At 48.5% G+C, this 13465-nt stretch overlaps 1 protein-coding gene across 2 annotated transcripts; it reads right to left on the reverse strand.

Annotated features, from left to right (window-relative positions):
* Positions 1 to 427: 427 nt before the first annotated feature.
* On the reverse strand, positions 428 to 8191 carry LOC100328620 (pepsinogen III). Of its 2 annotated transcripts, NM_001171079.1 has the most exon segments (9): positions 428 to 755; positions 1664 to 1762; positions 1861 to 2005; positions 2525 to 2641; positions 3553 to 3752; positions 4429 to 4547; positions 5575 to 5692; positions 7599 to 7758; positions 8107 to 8191. In NM_001171079.1, coding segments are annotated over 9 exon segments (1164 nt in total). In that variant the 5' UTR covers positions 8163 to 8191; the 3' UTR covers positions 428 to 605.
* Between the last annotated feature and the right edge of the window lie 5274 nt (positions 8192 to 13465).

The following is a 13465-nucleotide window of genomic DNA, read 5'->3' on the forward strand; positions in this document are numbered from 1 at the left end:
GCTGCACACTTCTTTCTAACAAGAGCTCCCTTTAATGAAAAGCAATTTTGTATTGACATAGAATCTGAAATGTTAATTTCTAATTATTGAAAATCATATATATAGAGAGAACAGTTTTTCTGAGCTAGGATTCCTGTGTCATGCCCTTTAGTTTAGCCTATATACAGAATTTGCAACCAGCCTTTCAAAGGTGTTTTGAATAGAATCATTCCAGCTTTTGAATACTCCCAAATGGCATCTGTGTCCCGTTCACCCCTTCCATGTCCTTTTTCTCACTCTGCCTCTCACTCAATTGCTTCTGGCCCAGTTACGAAATGTCACTGTGTTTGCTGCTGTCCAAGGAGACATGGTCATTTCTGCTTGTCTGCCTGGTGTTCTGACCCCAGCAACGGGAGGAGACATACTAGTGAGGAGAAGGAGCCACAAACATGTTTTCATCAGCTGTTTTATTCTACATTATGGGTGTGAGTGGGAACAGGGCCAACCATCTACTTCTATTGGAAGCTGACTGTGTTTCTGGAAGAACAATCAGGAGAAGTCCGTCCACCTACAGGGGTTGCAGGACTAGGCCAAATCTGCTGGGACGTGGTTTCAAAGCTGCAGGCTTAAGCTGCGGCAGCCAGGCCCAGCTGATTGTTGGCTCGGTCGAAGACGGTGAAGTACTGGCGGATGAAGACGTCACCCAGGATCCAGAGCTCGCCAGTGTAGGTGTCGAGGTTCATGCCCTCAAAGCCACTAATGCAGGCGTCATCTTCCTGTAGAGCAGAGAATAGCACAGGAGATGGGGAACAGGGTGAGGGTTACAAGCACTGGGAGATAACCATGAATGGCTCCTGCCTCTGGCTGCAAGTGCCATGCCAAGAGGGGATTTGTGGCTCATTTTCCAGGGATGTGGCTGTTGCTGGGCTGGGATCAGCCTGCAGAAACCGATCCCTGCACTCTTGATGGGATGGATTGCCAGGCATTGTATGCTGCCATTGGCAGACACAGGAACCCTGACCTCAGCACCGGGGTTTAGGCAGAAGTTGAAGTCAGATTCTGGGAAGGAGATTTGGATTCCCTGAGGGCGTAGCCACTTCTCATTATTTCTGTTGCCACCCGTGGCACAGCTGCCAGCCAGGGGTTCCTCCTCCTCCCTGTGTTACTCTGCTCAGCCTTGGCTGCAAGGCTGCACTTGCCTAGAGAAGGCACCAGGTATGAATACTTCTCACAGAGTAAGCTCAGCCCATGTAGTAGGAAGCCAGGAGTTTTTTGAAGGTTGTTGGACTGAATTGTGCTCAGTCTTACCAAACCCCCTAAGTGCACACATGGGGGGATGAGCTGACACCTCCGGTTTTAGCTGAGGAAATGAATGCTGAGAGGACATGCACCTTGATCAGAAATGATGGGCAGCAGATTGAGACCAGGGAGTCAGATACAGGTCTAAATATCAGAATCCCCTTTTCCCACCATCATCTTTTGCCTCACTATTCCTTTAGGGGCTTCCTCCAATTCTCACTCCTGCATGGATGTGATAGGCTCTTTTTGTCTACTGGCCATGCAGAGCAGGGGTCAGTCTGCCTCTTAGCATCAGCAGAGAGAAGTGTGAAATCCCTCCTGCAGAGGGCAGTGTGCAGCCTCCTTTTGTGTGGCCCGTCTGGCGCCTGGCCGAGTGCTCCCTTACCTCCAGGATGTAGGCACTGGCGGGCACAGGGTACTGGACTCCATTGATGGTGAAGACAATGTTGGGCAGGGAGTACATGGATGAGCAGCTGACGATCATCTGGAAGGTGTGAGTGTGGGGGTTAGAAGGGGCTCATTCTTTGTGCATGGCACTCCCCCCACAAGTGTCTAGCAGAGAGCATTTGGGGCTGGACTTGCCTCGCCATCAGAGTTCTCAGAAGCTCCAATGTAGCTCTGGATGTTGGAAATGGCGCTGGTGGGGCCAGCCAGCAGAGAGGTGCCCGTGTCCACAATGGCCTGGCAGCTATCAGCACAAGCGATGGTCTCTCCATCCATGGTGATGCTAAGTAGGACAGGCAAGGGAGGGTACCCTGAATCCCAAGAGGTTACAGTGGTGACCCTAGTTGGACCCTCTTGAGGGGTCAGAATCACTGGAATTCAGGCTTCAATGGGTCAGGGCATGCTTGGCTGGGACAGTTTCCTAGCCATTTTGCCCCAATCCTAGACTGCTAGTGATATTCTTGCTACAGAGGCAGTTTGTGTAATGCATTCTTGGTCCCTTAAATGCTGAGAGGTATGGACAGGTAGGTTTCTGTATCCTCCCAAATGTGCTGGGTGAGGGCATGCCTCCTGACCACAGGGAAGTAGCTGTCCCATCCTTTTTGTGGAGCTGGGCTCCCAGACCGCCCTTTCCTCCCCTTCAAGTGAGGTGCCTTTTCTGGGCTCTCCGTGGGTTGACCAGTTTCCAGTTCTCCCCTGTACTGGCTGTTCCAGGTAGATCTGGACATCAGATCGACAACAAGTCCATAAAGAAGTGGGATATGGGATCAGGCCAGGATGCTATGCAGCAGGGCACTCTCACCTGTCCAGAGTGATCTGCCAGTAGCCCTCATAAGAAACAGGCACCCAGTTCAGGCTTCCAGTGTAGTAAGAAGAATCAATGCCACCAAACATCACAACGCTGCCACTCTCGTCATCACTGTGGAAAAAGGAGGGGTAGGGGAGAAGACAGGAATTCATTAATTCATGGTTTGCATATCTGCTATGAGGATACTTCATTTTTCCTAGAAAAATAGAATTAAAATAATTCATATTGGGGCAAAATATATATTGGAGTCTGTGCATACAAGAAATTTGCAAAATGTTCCTGGAAAAATGCATGCTATAAAAAACCATGATGTGTTTCAAAATTTTTGCACTAAAGTAAACTAATATTTTATGTATTTTTAATTTGAAAGAGAGATTGAGAGAGACATTCAGGCATCTTCCATCTAGTGATTGATTATGCAAATGTCAGCACCAGCCAGGGCTGACCCAGAATGAATCCAGCATCACAGAACTCAATCTGGGTCTTCTATGTGGATGACAGTGACTTAAGTACTTCAGTTTTTGCTTGCTCCTTCCTTGGGTGGGCAGTATGATGAAGCCGCATCTAAAAAGAGGAGCCAGGACTCAACCCAGTCACTTGATAAGAGATGCGGGCACCACACAGAGTGACTTAAACACTGAACCAGGCACCCACTCCCTAAATGTATTTTTTATTTTCACTTTCCAGGAACTTTTTTATGTCCCTTCATATGCTCTAATCATGTCTTTTCATTTTTTTCTGTGAATCTTGACACTCTTTTAAGAGGGTTCACTTTAAGTAGTGTCTTTTGAGGGCCAAGATTGAAGCAACTGGCCCTGGCAAGCAAATGGCTAATGATTATTGAAACTGAAGAAATCAAATGACAAAAACTTATGCTGGTAATAACAATGAATGAAGACTGTTTGTTTGTCAGAGAGGGAGAGAGAGGGAAGGAGAGAGAGAAAAGGAGAAAGAGAGAGGCAGGGAGGAAGGGAAGTGAAAATGGTCTGTGTGCGAAAGGCCCCAGGCTAGCCAAAACCTACGAGCTCAAGTAGACGGAGAAGAGGTCCTCAGACACCAGGCCCTCGTTCCACATGTTGTCAAAGACGGGCGTGGCATCAGAGGAGGAAATGCTGGGGTAGGCCAGACCCAGGATGCCATCGAAGGGAGCGTAGTACAGGAAGGAGCCAGGCTCTGACTCACTCAGCCCAAAGATCTGGTTGGTGTCCTCGATGTTTCCAACCTGTGTAGGGGGCACAGAGAGGAGGTCCACAATGAGCACCTGTTCATGGAGCACTTCTGGGCTCCAGCCCTGGACTCAGAGTGATCCTGCTTCATCTCCTGGAGGACTTAGCTCCCAGGGAACAAGACAGAAAGCAGGAAGAGGGACTATCCCCTGAAATGCTTGACTCTCCATTGGGCAGAACCTTGGCAGCTGCTGTCAGGTGGCCACAGTGTGTGACTCACTGTGAGATATTGCTGCAGGATGGATAGTCACTGTGCGTTTGGATTTCGGTTGGGCAGATGGAAGGCAGACTCCAGCAACCTGGAGCACTTTACCCCTGCCATGCCCTGGAGATTTGTGGAGCTCATGTGACTAGAGGAAGGAGGAGGCTGTGGAGGAGATGCTGAAAGAGAATTGAGCAACTGCGTCCCCTCTCCCCACTTCCTCCATTCAGCACTGAGCATGGCTGAGTTTCCCAGGCACCACTCCCATTATGCTCATATGGTTAACCCCTGAGTGTGTGTGACAGCTCTGCCACCTCCTCCCTGCACTGTCTGTTAGATTTCTTGTGTGATCTCTGAGATCCATACTGTTAGAGTGAACTTGCTTTGGGACATTTACTGTGGTCCCCAAGTCCTTGGAAAATGGCCCGAGGCACAGGCTGTGTGAGGGTGCATAGCCCCCAAGTGCTCACTTTCACAGTGTCATATCCCAGGAAGCCTGTCATGCTGCCAGTGCCATAGGTGATGGAGAGAGACTCGCTGGTGGCCTGGAAGGTGGAGGAGTCCTCAGGGTTGAACTGGTTATGGACGCCTGCAAAGGTAAAGGGTGACATCATTAACTTCCAGAGGGCTAACAAGGGTGGTGGAATGGGCATGTCTTCCTGGGATGGGATTTCTGGCTTGGGTGGGACTATGGAGAAGAAAGATGACCTTTGCTACAGGATGACCTTTAAGGTGGCCTTTGGATGGCAGAAATTCCAGGTTCCAATCGCAAGTTTTGGGCAGTCAGCACCATCTCTCTGGTGGATGATGCCAGCCTACCACAGTTCCTCCCAAGGCACCCAGGCAAGCACTGAGCACAGCAGTGTGGCTGTCCATGGTGCTGAGTGCTTTCACAGCCAAGGCTCTTGTTAGGGCACCCCTGATTCTACTGACAACTCTTCTTAAAACTGGGCCAGAAAGCAGGAAGAGTTTGGAACTTTAAACATTGTGGTGACTTCCAACGACAATGTCTCCTTCATTACCAGAGCAGTGATTTGTCTCTGTGTTTTTAATTGAGTTGCACACTCATCTCAAGAGTCTCAGTCCAGCTTTTAGCCCACTGTGTCACATGGGACTCGGCATGGCTGGCCAACAAGCAGCACTTCATCCCTTCCTTGCTTTAAAATTCTACAGGCTTTCCAGTAGAAGATGGCCCAAGTGCTTGGGCCCCTGCACCTACATGGGAGACCAGGAAGAAGCACCTGGCTCCTGGCTTCGTATTGGTGCAGCTCCTACAATAGTGGCCATTTGGGAAGTGAACCAATGGAAGGAAGACCTTTCTCTCTGTTTCTCCCTCTCACTGTCTGTAACTCTACCTCTCAAATACATAAATAAAATAAAAAATCTTTTAAAAAATACTATATGCTTTCTCCTCCAGGAGTCTAACTCTGCATTTTCGAGTCATCACTTTATGCCCTGAGCACCTGTGCCTACTGCTAGCTCCTTGAAGCTGCCTGGGGAAACCTGTCCCTTAAATCCCTGAGTGACTCCTTCAGGCTTGAAGTGGGTGCTGTGAGAAGTCTCTGAGTGGTCAGGGAAAGCATGGGAAAACAGGACTGGGCATGGCAGGCACTCACTGCAGGCAGCACTGGAACAGTAGACAGAGGGCACCCACAGGTTGGAGGAGCCAGTGTCAAAGATGACGGTGAAGTCCTGAGCGGGGGTTCCGATGCCGATGGTGCCAAAGTACTCTGTCTGCAGGGGCCAGGACAGCACAGTTCAAAGACCTGCAACTCCCCATCTGGGCCTGCCTCCAGAGCACCTACTCATCCAAGTCTCCATCGTCTCTTCCTCTCTTCACTTCCCCATGAAGTGCACACTCCTTCACATCCCAGCCCGCCTCACACCTCCTTGATATCTTCTCTGCTCCCTGATTGCCTCTGATGTTCTCTGCTAAGAACATTCATTCCCCAGGCAGATCTGCTGTCCTCTCTCAGCAAGTGCCCTGCCCATGTCAGTCTCACCCTCCTGGGGAGCACACCTTCTCAGAGGGTAGGGTGTAACCTATGGCACCCAACCAGCTAGGCCTCAGATGCTTGTCCATTAACTTGCTGATCTGGAGATATGCAAGTCAGTTAAACAAGGGAACCCATGGGAATCTCTCATTCCCAAACTTCAGTGTGGACAGCAGATTTTAAGAAAGGAAACTCAGTGTTTTATTCTCAATGCCAGCACTTTCCCTTTGGTAGACCATCCCCAGTTTCCATATTTCTATACTATTCTTGGACAATGACGAGCTCCATCCCACCCCAGGGCCTTTGCTCTGGCTGTTTGTTGTGCTTTGAAAATGTATGTTCCTGGACCATCCCTTGGCTGACTCCTTCATCATTCAGAGCTCTTGTCCAGTCACTTTTGCCAAGAAGCCTTTCCTGACCATTTTAACCAAAGTGCCCCTCCTCTTCTTTTCCTCTTCCCACAATTATTAATTAAATAATTATGCTTTATGTCCCCTCTCATGATCATAATTCATCTCACATGCTGGTTTGTTTGTCTTCCTTTCTTGAATATAAGCCCTCAAACTTTGCCTTGCTCTCTGTTGTGTCTACAGCAAATGTCGAGCCTCTGGCATTTAGTATGTCTTCATAAATATTTGTGAAATGAATAAATGGGATGGTGTTTCTGAGCTCTGCCAAGAACCAGCTGGGGCCTGTGGGAAGCACACCCAGAAGCTCTATGGTGGTAATGACTTGCAGCCACCCGTGGATGGTGACTGTAAGAGTATTGTAGACCAGGACACTGAGGCTCAGAAAATGTGAATGACTTGACCAAGATCACCAGGTCTGTATGCAGTAGAGCCCCCTTATTTAAACGGTCTTGTGTATCTCATAAGCAAAGCTCTTGACCACAGGCAAGGACACTTTGTACTCTTGGTCATGTTCTACTCACACAGAGGACACACCATGTCTATTGAAGACCAAGGTGTGCCATTGGTCCCACGTTAAGAGTCTGAGTGTACCACTCCAGTGATTCAGATCAATCTGTGGCAATTAGGGACCAGGCTATGTCAGTCGCTGGCCTCTGTGTGACTGGTCCAACTCATGGCCCTTGACTCACTTGCTACCACCCTCCTTCCTTCTCCACTTTTCTCACACTCTTTTCTTCTTTCCTCAAATGTCAAGGCTCAATATGGGAACAGCCTGAGCACAAGCCCTCCTGCTCGCAAGAATTTTCTCCTTCTCTTGGAGACACTACTATTCCTTCACTACCCCCCAGGAAGCCATACTGTCCTCCAGGAACCTCTCACTCAACAAGTAACTCCTCCTTTGGTGGACCTCTTCCTAACCGTGATTGTCACTAGGTGTTGATGCTCAGTGAGTCCATCTTTCTCCCCCTATGGAACTGTGACTGCTCCCTGCTGCCCCCTGGACCAGGCGCAAGGCCTGACACCTATCAGGACATTCAGGATAAATAAACATTGAAAGAACAAATGAATGAATGATGAACAAATGACAGCAACAATTATGATTGTGAGTTTCCTCGACTGCCATTGGCTGCTGAGATCCAGGGAGCACAACCTGGCTGTCATTCGTGTCCCCCAGACACCCTCTCTGTTGCTGGCTCAGTCCTTGGGGCTGCCCCTTCCACCTGTCCATGCACTCACATCCAGGTAGTTCTCCAGGGTCTCAGTGGGCACTGAGTCGAAGGCAGCTTTGGGCAAGTACTTGGTGGCCAGGTTGGGGGTGTGAGTCTTCAGGTAGTCCTTCAGCAAGCCCTTCTCAATCAGGTTCTTCCTCAAGGACTTCTTTCTGACCAGGGGGACCCTGGGGCAGAGCATTGGTGCATGCATGGTTAGGGGAGGAGGGGCAACTGGGTAGGGATCCTGCTCAGGAGATGCTACAGAGGCCAGAGAAGGACTAGGAAACTGGTTTAGGAGAAGTGAAGTTAGGAGGAGGGGAGAAGCTCTGTACAGTGCAGAGACGAGGATACAGATCACCATGATGGGGCTGAAACCAAACCACGGCTGCCTCCCGATGGGAGTAGAAAGAGATACAAAGAAGGGAGACGGCATATGAGAAGAATGGAAGGTGAAATATGATAGACAGGGAGGCAGCAGCGGGCTGGGAAGTTGCCCCTTGAGGCATCTTCCCATTGCTGGTCACCAGGCTCACTTGTGGATGATGCACTCAGAGAGCGCCAGCAGCCCGAGCAGCAGCAGCCACTTCATGGTTCTTCCTGGCTCCCAAGACACTGGAGAAGGCAGGACAAGTGGAAGGTGTGCAGAAGCAGGCAAGAGCTGCTGCTTATATATGGCCATTGTCCCGACTGTAATAGCCCTTATCAGCCTGTAAATGCTACCTGTTACCACAATCTCAAACAGAACTGTTCCTGATAAGATTTTCCTATCTAGAGTCACGTTCTGAGAAGTTGCTAGTTGAGTAGCTTTCCACTAACACTGCATCGCACAGTTGGAGTGCACCTGGCAAGAGCTAGACATCCATTAAGTGGTGGCTGAGCCTTATGAAATGAGAGGGTCCATGTACAACTTCCCAAGCTCAGTGTTGTGGCAAGATTGGTCAGCAGTGCTCGGAACACAGCATTGATGATGTTGCTTGCTGGCTGGGGTTCTTTGAGAGCAGCTGCCCACTTAGCAATGGTTAGCATTGCTGTATCTGCCACCCCAGACCTTGTGGGCACTGGTGGTTTTGGGCCAGGACACAGTTCCATGTGTGGATGACTTCATGCTGGTGTGATTTATGGGATCTTCATATATGTAGATACATTTGTTTTCTGCCCCCTGGTTCCTGGATCTTCCCTACCTCCTTGAGGCACAGAATTTAGGATTTGTATTCACCTGTAGGGTCAGAGTAACTCTAATCTCCCTGCCTTTTGCCAGCCATAATGAAATTCTCTGCTATGTGATTGTAACATAGTAGGTGCTAAGACCTGCCTCACCCCAGATGGTTCCTGCTGCTTGAGTGGAGGGAATCTGAAGAATCCACGCTGAGACATCTACTCAGTTTATCAATAATCATGCCAATGAAGACCCAAAAACTTCCCCAAATATACAGTGTTTCAGGGTTCTGGACAGTGGGTTATTGGAATTATTTTAATGTAAACAGGAAGTATTCCCCCTGCTGGGAGGGTCTCCCCAGTCCAGATGGTTGGGCCTTGGGCTCCTTCCAGCCCTTGCCCTCTCCATCTTCTCATCTGGCTGCTTGTTTGTACCCTTTAAATTGTGCAGCGAAATATATTTCCCTTAGACCCATTAGCCACGGAGTCAACTAACTGAACCTGAGGAAGGGCTGTGAGAACCCAAATTGGTAGCTTGTCAATGCTTAGCCTGGCACTGAAGTGGGGCGGGCTGGTGCCTTGATCCTGTGCACTCATCTGGAAGATGGGAGTGGAACTGAATCCAGTTGAATGGTTGGTCACCCAGATTGTGTCGACTTCTGCAGAACTGGTTTTGGGGTGATGAGGATGTCTCTGTACATCTGGCTTCACTGTGAGCTGTGTCGAGAGAGAGCTGTAGGAAAATCCGATTTGAGACCTCATGAGGGTCTGTGTGGGCATTGTCTGCCCACAGTTGGTGTCAATGGAGTGGGGTCTACCAGACTGTTCTTAACTCAAGAGGCTCAGGACTTGGGAGGTCAGAAGGTGGGTGGAGGAACTTGTAGTTCCTGCATGGCTACATGTTCATCTCTGGTGTGGGCAGCAATTCTGCCTCAGCAGTTACCAGATGTCAAATTCCCATCGGAATTTTGGGGTGGATCCAATCCCTGGTTCATTGGATGTGGAAGAAAGTGCAAACCTAAAAAAAAATAAAAATAAAAAAAACCCCTCACCATTCCTGTGGTATTAATCTCTATAGTAGATCAAATAAAGGGGAAAGAAACTCCTGCGTGCACAGGTCACTCATATTCCTATGGCCTATCTGGGTCTCTGGACACCACTCACTGTCCTTGGAAGAGCATCCCCCAGAGAGACAGGCTCGACCCCAGTGCCCTCATCACATTCCCCTGACCCTGAGTCAGCCATGATGAAGACAGAGAACCATGCACCTGTGTTCGTTGCGGATGTCAAGGCCAAAAAACACCAGTTCAAACAGGCTGTGAAGAAGCTGCACTGTGACACTGATGTGCCAAGGTCAACACCCTGATGAGGTCTGATAAAAGGAAGAGTGCACAGATTCCACTGGTGATGATTATGATATTTTGATGTCACCAACATAATTGGCATAATCTGAATGGAGCACTGCCAGCTCATGATAAATGCATGTTGTTTCCCCATAAATCAATGGTTTTAGAGCAACACTGGATGGCTGGAAGGTCCCAGGGAACTCTTACAGGTCATCCGACATTGGATGATTGCAAACAAGTTTGTGCGGAAACCCCAGTTGAGAGCTTTAAGAAATTGAAAGATGAAGATTCCAATGGGAGATCTGTTGTACCATGGTCTGGGGCAGCTGTTGGTCAGATTCATCAAGACAAGATGAACAAGAGTACCAAGGTCTGTTTGCTCTCAGTGGAGGTGGAGAAGTCTATGGGATTGGAACATACAAAGCTGACTGTGGATAGGACACGGACGGTAGAATGTTCAGACAGGCTTTAGATGGAGTTGTGTTTCCTTTACCTCCAGTTGCTGGAGAGCAAGTTCTTCCCTTACTCAGTGTTATAACCCAGAACCTGGTGGTTGAGACCTGCTGGAGCCTATGATCAGTACTGTGTGGCTTGACAGCATAAGATTAAAAATTGAGTACATCAGAGTGGGCTCCTTGTGAAGTGGTCACATGGCTTTCCTCGACTATGTTGTGAGATGGGTATGGGATCTATTTAATATTCCTTATCTCTTGTAAATCAGGAGGCAGGGGAATCCGCTCTTCCAGGAATGCCACTGGATGTACTCCAGGGGATCCAGAAACTTTCCCTGAGCCCATAGTGTGGCTCCAGAACTGGGCTAGGGGAACACCCTCCCTGTGTGGTGGTCCCATGTACAGCCTAGACTGTGGCTAGGGGCAACATGAGTTGAGCACCTCCCAGCTCATTGTTGGTCCTTGACTGAAGCCACCACTGTGACTGTATCTGAGAGATGTGAAATGATCTTGATCCTGAAAGACCTGTCTTGTCCAGGATGATGTCAGGGAGATTCTAATGGGAGATATGGTACACAGATTCCAGTTACATAGGAACGGTTTGTACAGGGTCAGGCTATCCTGGAACTACAAGGAAGATATATGAGCAGGGAGTTCCTTTGCCCCAGGAGTGACTCGATGGGGAAGTGGGAGGGAGGCCACTTGCTCTCCCACCTGAGGGACTCTGGATCACAGTGGGGGAAGCTCTTGGATTGTGAAAGCCAATTAAGTCTTCCCACATGAGATATTTAGACACCCAGAGGAAAGCCGACATGCTTAGGGACACACTTCAGGACAGACTGTTTCTAGGGTGGTCCTGTTATAGTTTGTATATTAGTGTAGATCTTGAACATCCCCCAAAGTCCCATGTGTTAAAGGCTTGGTCCCCAGGGGTGGTACTATTGATAGAGGGTGGAACCATTAGGGAGACAAGGCCTAGTGCAAGGTCTTTGTGTCATTGGATTCATGACCATGGAGGTCATTTCTCATGTGAGGGCTGCTAAAAACCTAAATTTGGGCCCAGCCGTTCTCCGGTGTCTGGCTTACCATGCAATCTTTCCTCTGGACACAATTTCCCATCCACCCTGGACACCTCACCAGAACCAAATCCTGCACCATGCCCTTTGGACTTGGAATATCTAACACACAAACTGAATAAGTCTCTTTCCTTTGTAAGTAGCTTGGCTCAGATATTTTGTTGCAGTAGTGAGGAGCTAACTAAAACAGCCCCCAGTTGTCCTAGTCCTTGGGTATTCATGCATCTCTGTAACCCAGTCTTGATGATTGTGGTCAGGATCTGTGACCTGCTTTTAACCAATAGGATACAACAAAGCAGATGCACCATCACGCTTGGTGTTGCAATGTGTAGGATTGGTGCTTGTTTTGCTGGTCAACTCTGTGTTGACTTTCTCCCTGCCAGTTCTTAAGGAGCAAGCTGCTCTATGGAGAGGCCCACACAGCAAGGCATTGAGGGTGGCCTCAGCCAACAGCCACAGGAACTGAGGGTCCCTGTCTGATAACCCACAAGGAAATAAATTCTGCCAAAATCCTGTGAACATAGAAGTAGATTCTTCTCCAGTCAAGTCTCAGGTGAGACCACAGCCCTGTCTAACCCATGGTCAGCAACTTTGTGAGATTCTGAACCAGAGAACCCGTCTGAGCTGAGCCTGGATTCCTGAACCCCAGAAACCATGAGATAATCCATGTGAGTTGTAGGAAGTTAAATGTGTGTTAATTTGTGATCAGCAATAGGGAACAGGTCTGGAAACCTCCTGTAAAGTCTACCATTAAAAAAAAAAAAAAAGAAAGTTGCTGGATACAAAAGTAAAAAATAAAAATAAAAAAAATTTTATTTTTATGAACTATAAAAAAAGTCTGCTATGACCCAGCTGGTTTTTTCTCACTCTTCCCCACATGGGGCCATTTCCAGACACTGAGAATGATCTGAGAAAGGGGGAGATTGACATTACTGGTTGGGTTATCTGCAAACCGTCATCAATACCATACTAGAATTCCAGTTAACTTTCTGCTTTCCTTTTTAAAAAAGACTTATTTCATTTACTTGAAAGGCAGATATATATATATATATATATATATATATAGAGAGAGAGAGAGAGAGAGAGAGAGAGAGAGAGAATTGGAGAATTGCTCACTGTTCCATTCACTGCTTCACTCCCTAAATGGCCACAAAAGACTGGGGCTGATCCACACTGAAGCCAGGTGCCCTGAACTCATTTAGTCTCTCACGTGGGTGGCAGGACTAAGTACTTAGACCATCCTTGACTCCTTTCCCAGGCACATTAGCAGGGAGCTGAATCAGAAGTAGAACAGCCAGAACTCGAATTGGTGCTCTGATGTGGGGTGCCACTGTCCCAAGAGGTGGCTTAACCTGCTGTAGCACAACGCCAGCCACTCTGCTTTTCTGAACACTTTGTGATTCATGATGTTCTTTCTATTAAAATGACTCTGCTTTATCCCCACTAACATAGATGGAGGGGTTAAATGATCAGTTCAGGTTCTCATAACCAAGTAGTGACACTGGCGGGACTAGATCCTGGGTCTCAGAAAAGCACTGGCCTTGGAAGGCTCTTGTTGCACCTGGTTCCTGTCAACATGTTAGAGTGTATGTGGGCATTCTGTGATGACCACCCCAGGGACATTCAGAGGAATCATCTCCATGGTTCCTTTCACCAGGACTCTTGGGAGACAGAGGGGAATCCTGACTCTGGGGCCGCCTGATCAGCAGCTTGGTTAATCAAGGCTGCCAGTTAGGAATCTATGTAATCTCACTGTGCCAGGCTGGACCAGCAGAAAGATTAGACAACAACATTTACCTTGCCATTAGCCCTGCTGGCACTCAGTGTGGCAGTGCCTGGTCTTGAGAGACACTGGGGATGGAG

Source organism: Oryctolagus cuniculus, chromosome 1 (genome assembly GCF_964237555.1).
Source record: "Oryctolagus cuniculus chromosome 1, mOryCun1.1, whole genome shotgun sequence".
NCBI classification, from domain to species: Eukaryota; Metazoa; Chordata; class Mammalia; order Lagomorpha; family Leporidae; genus Oryctolagus; species Oryctolagus cuniculus.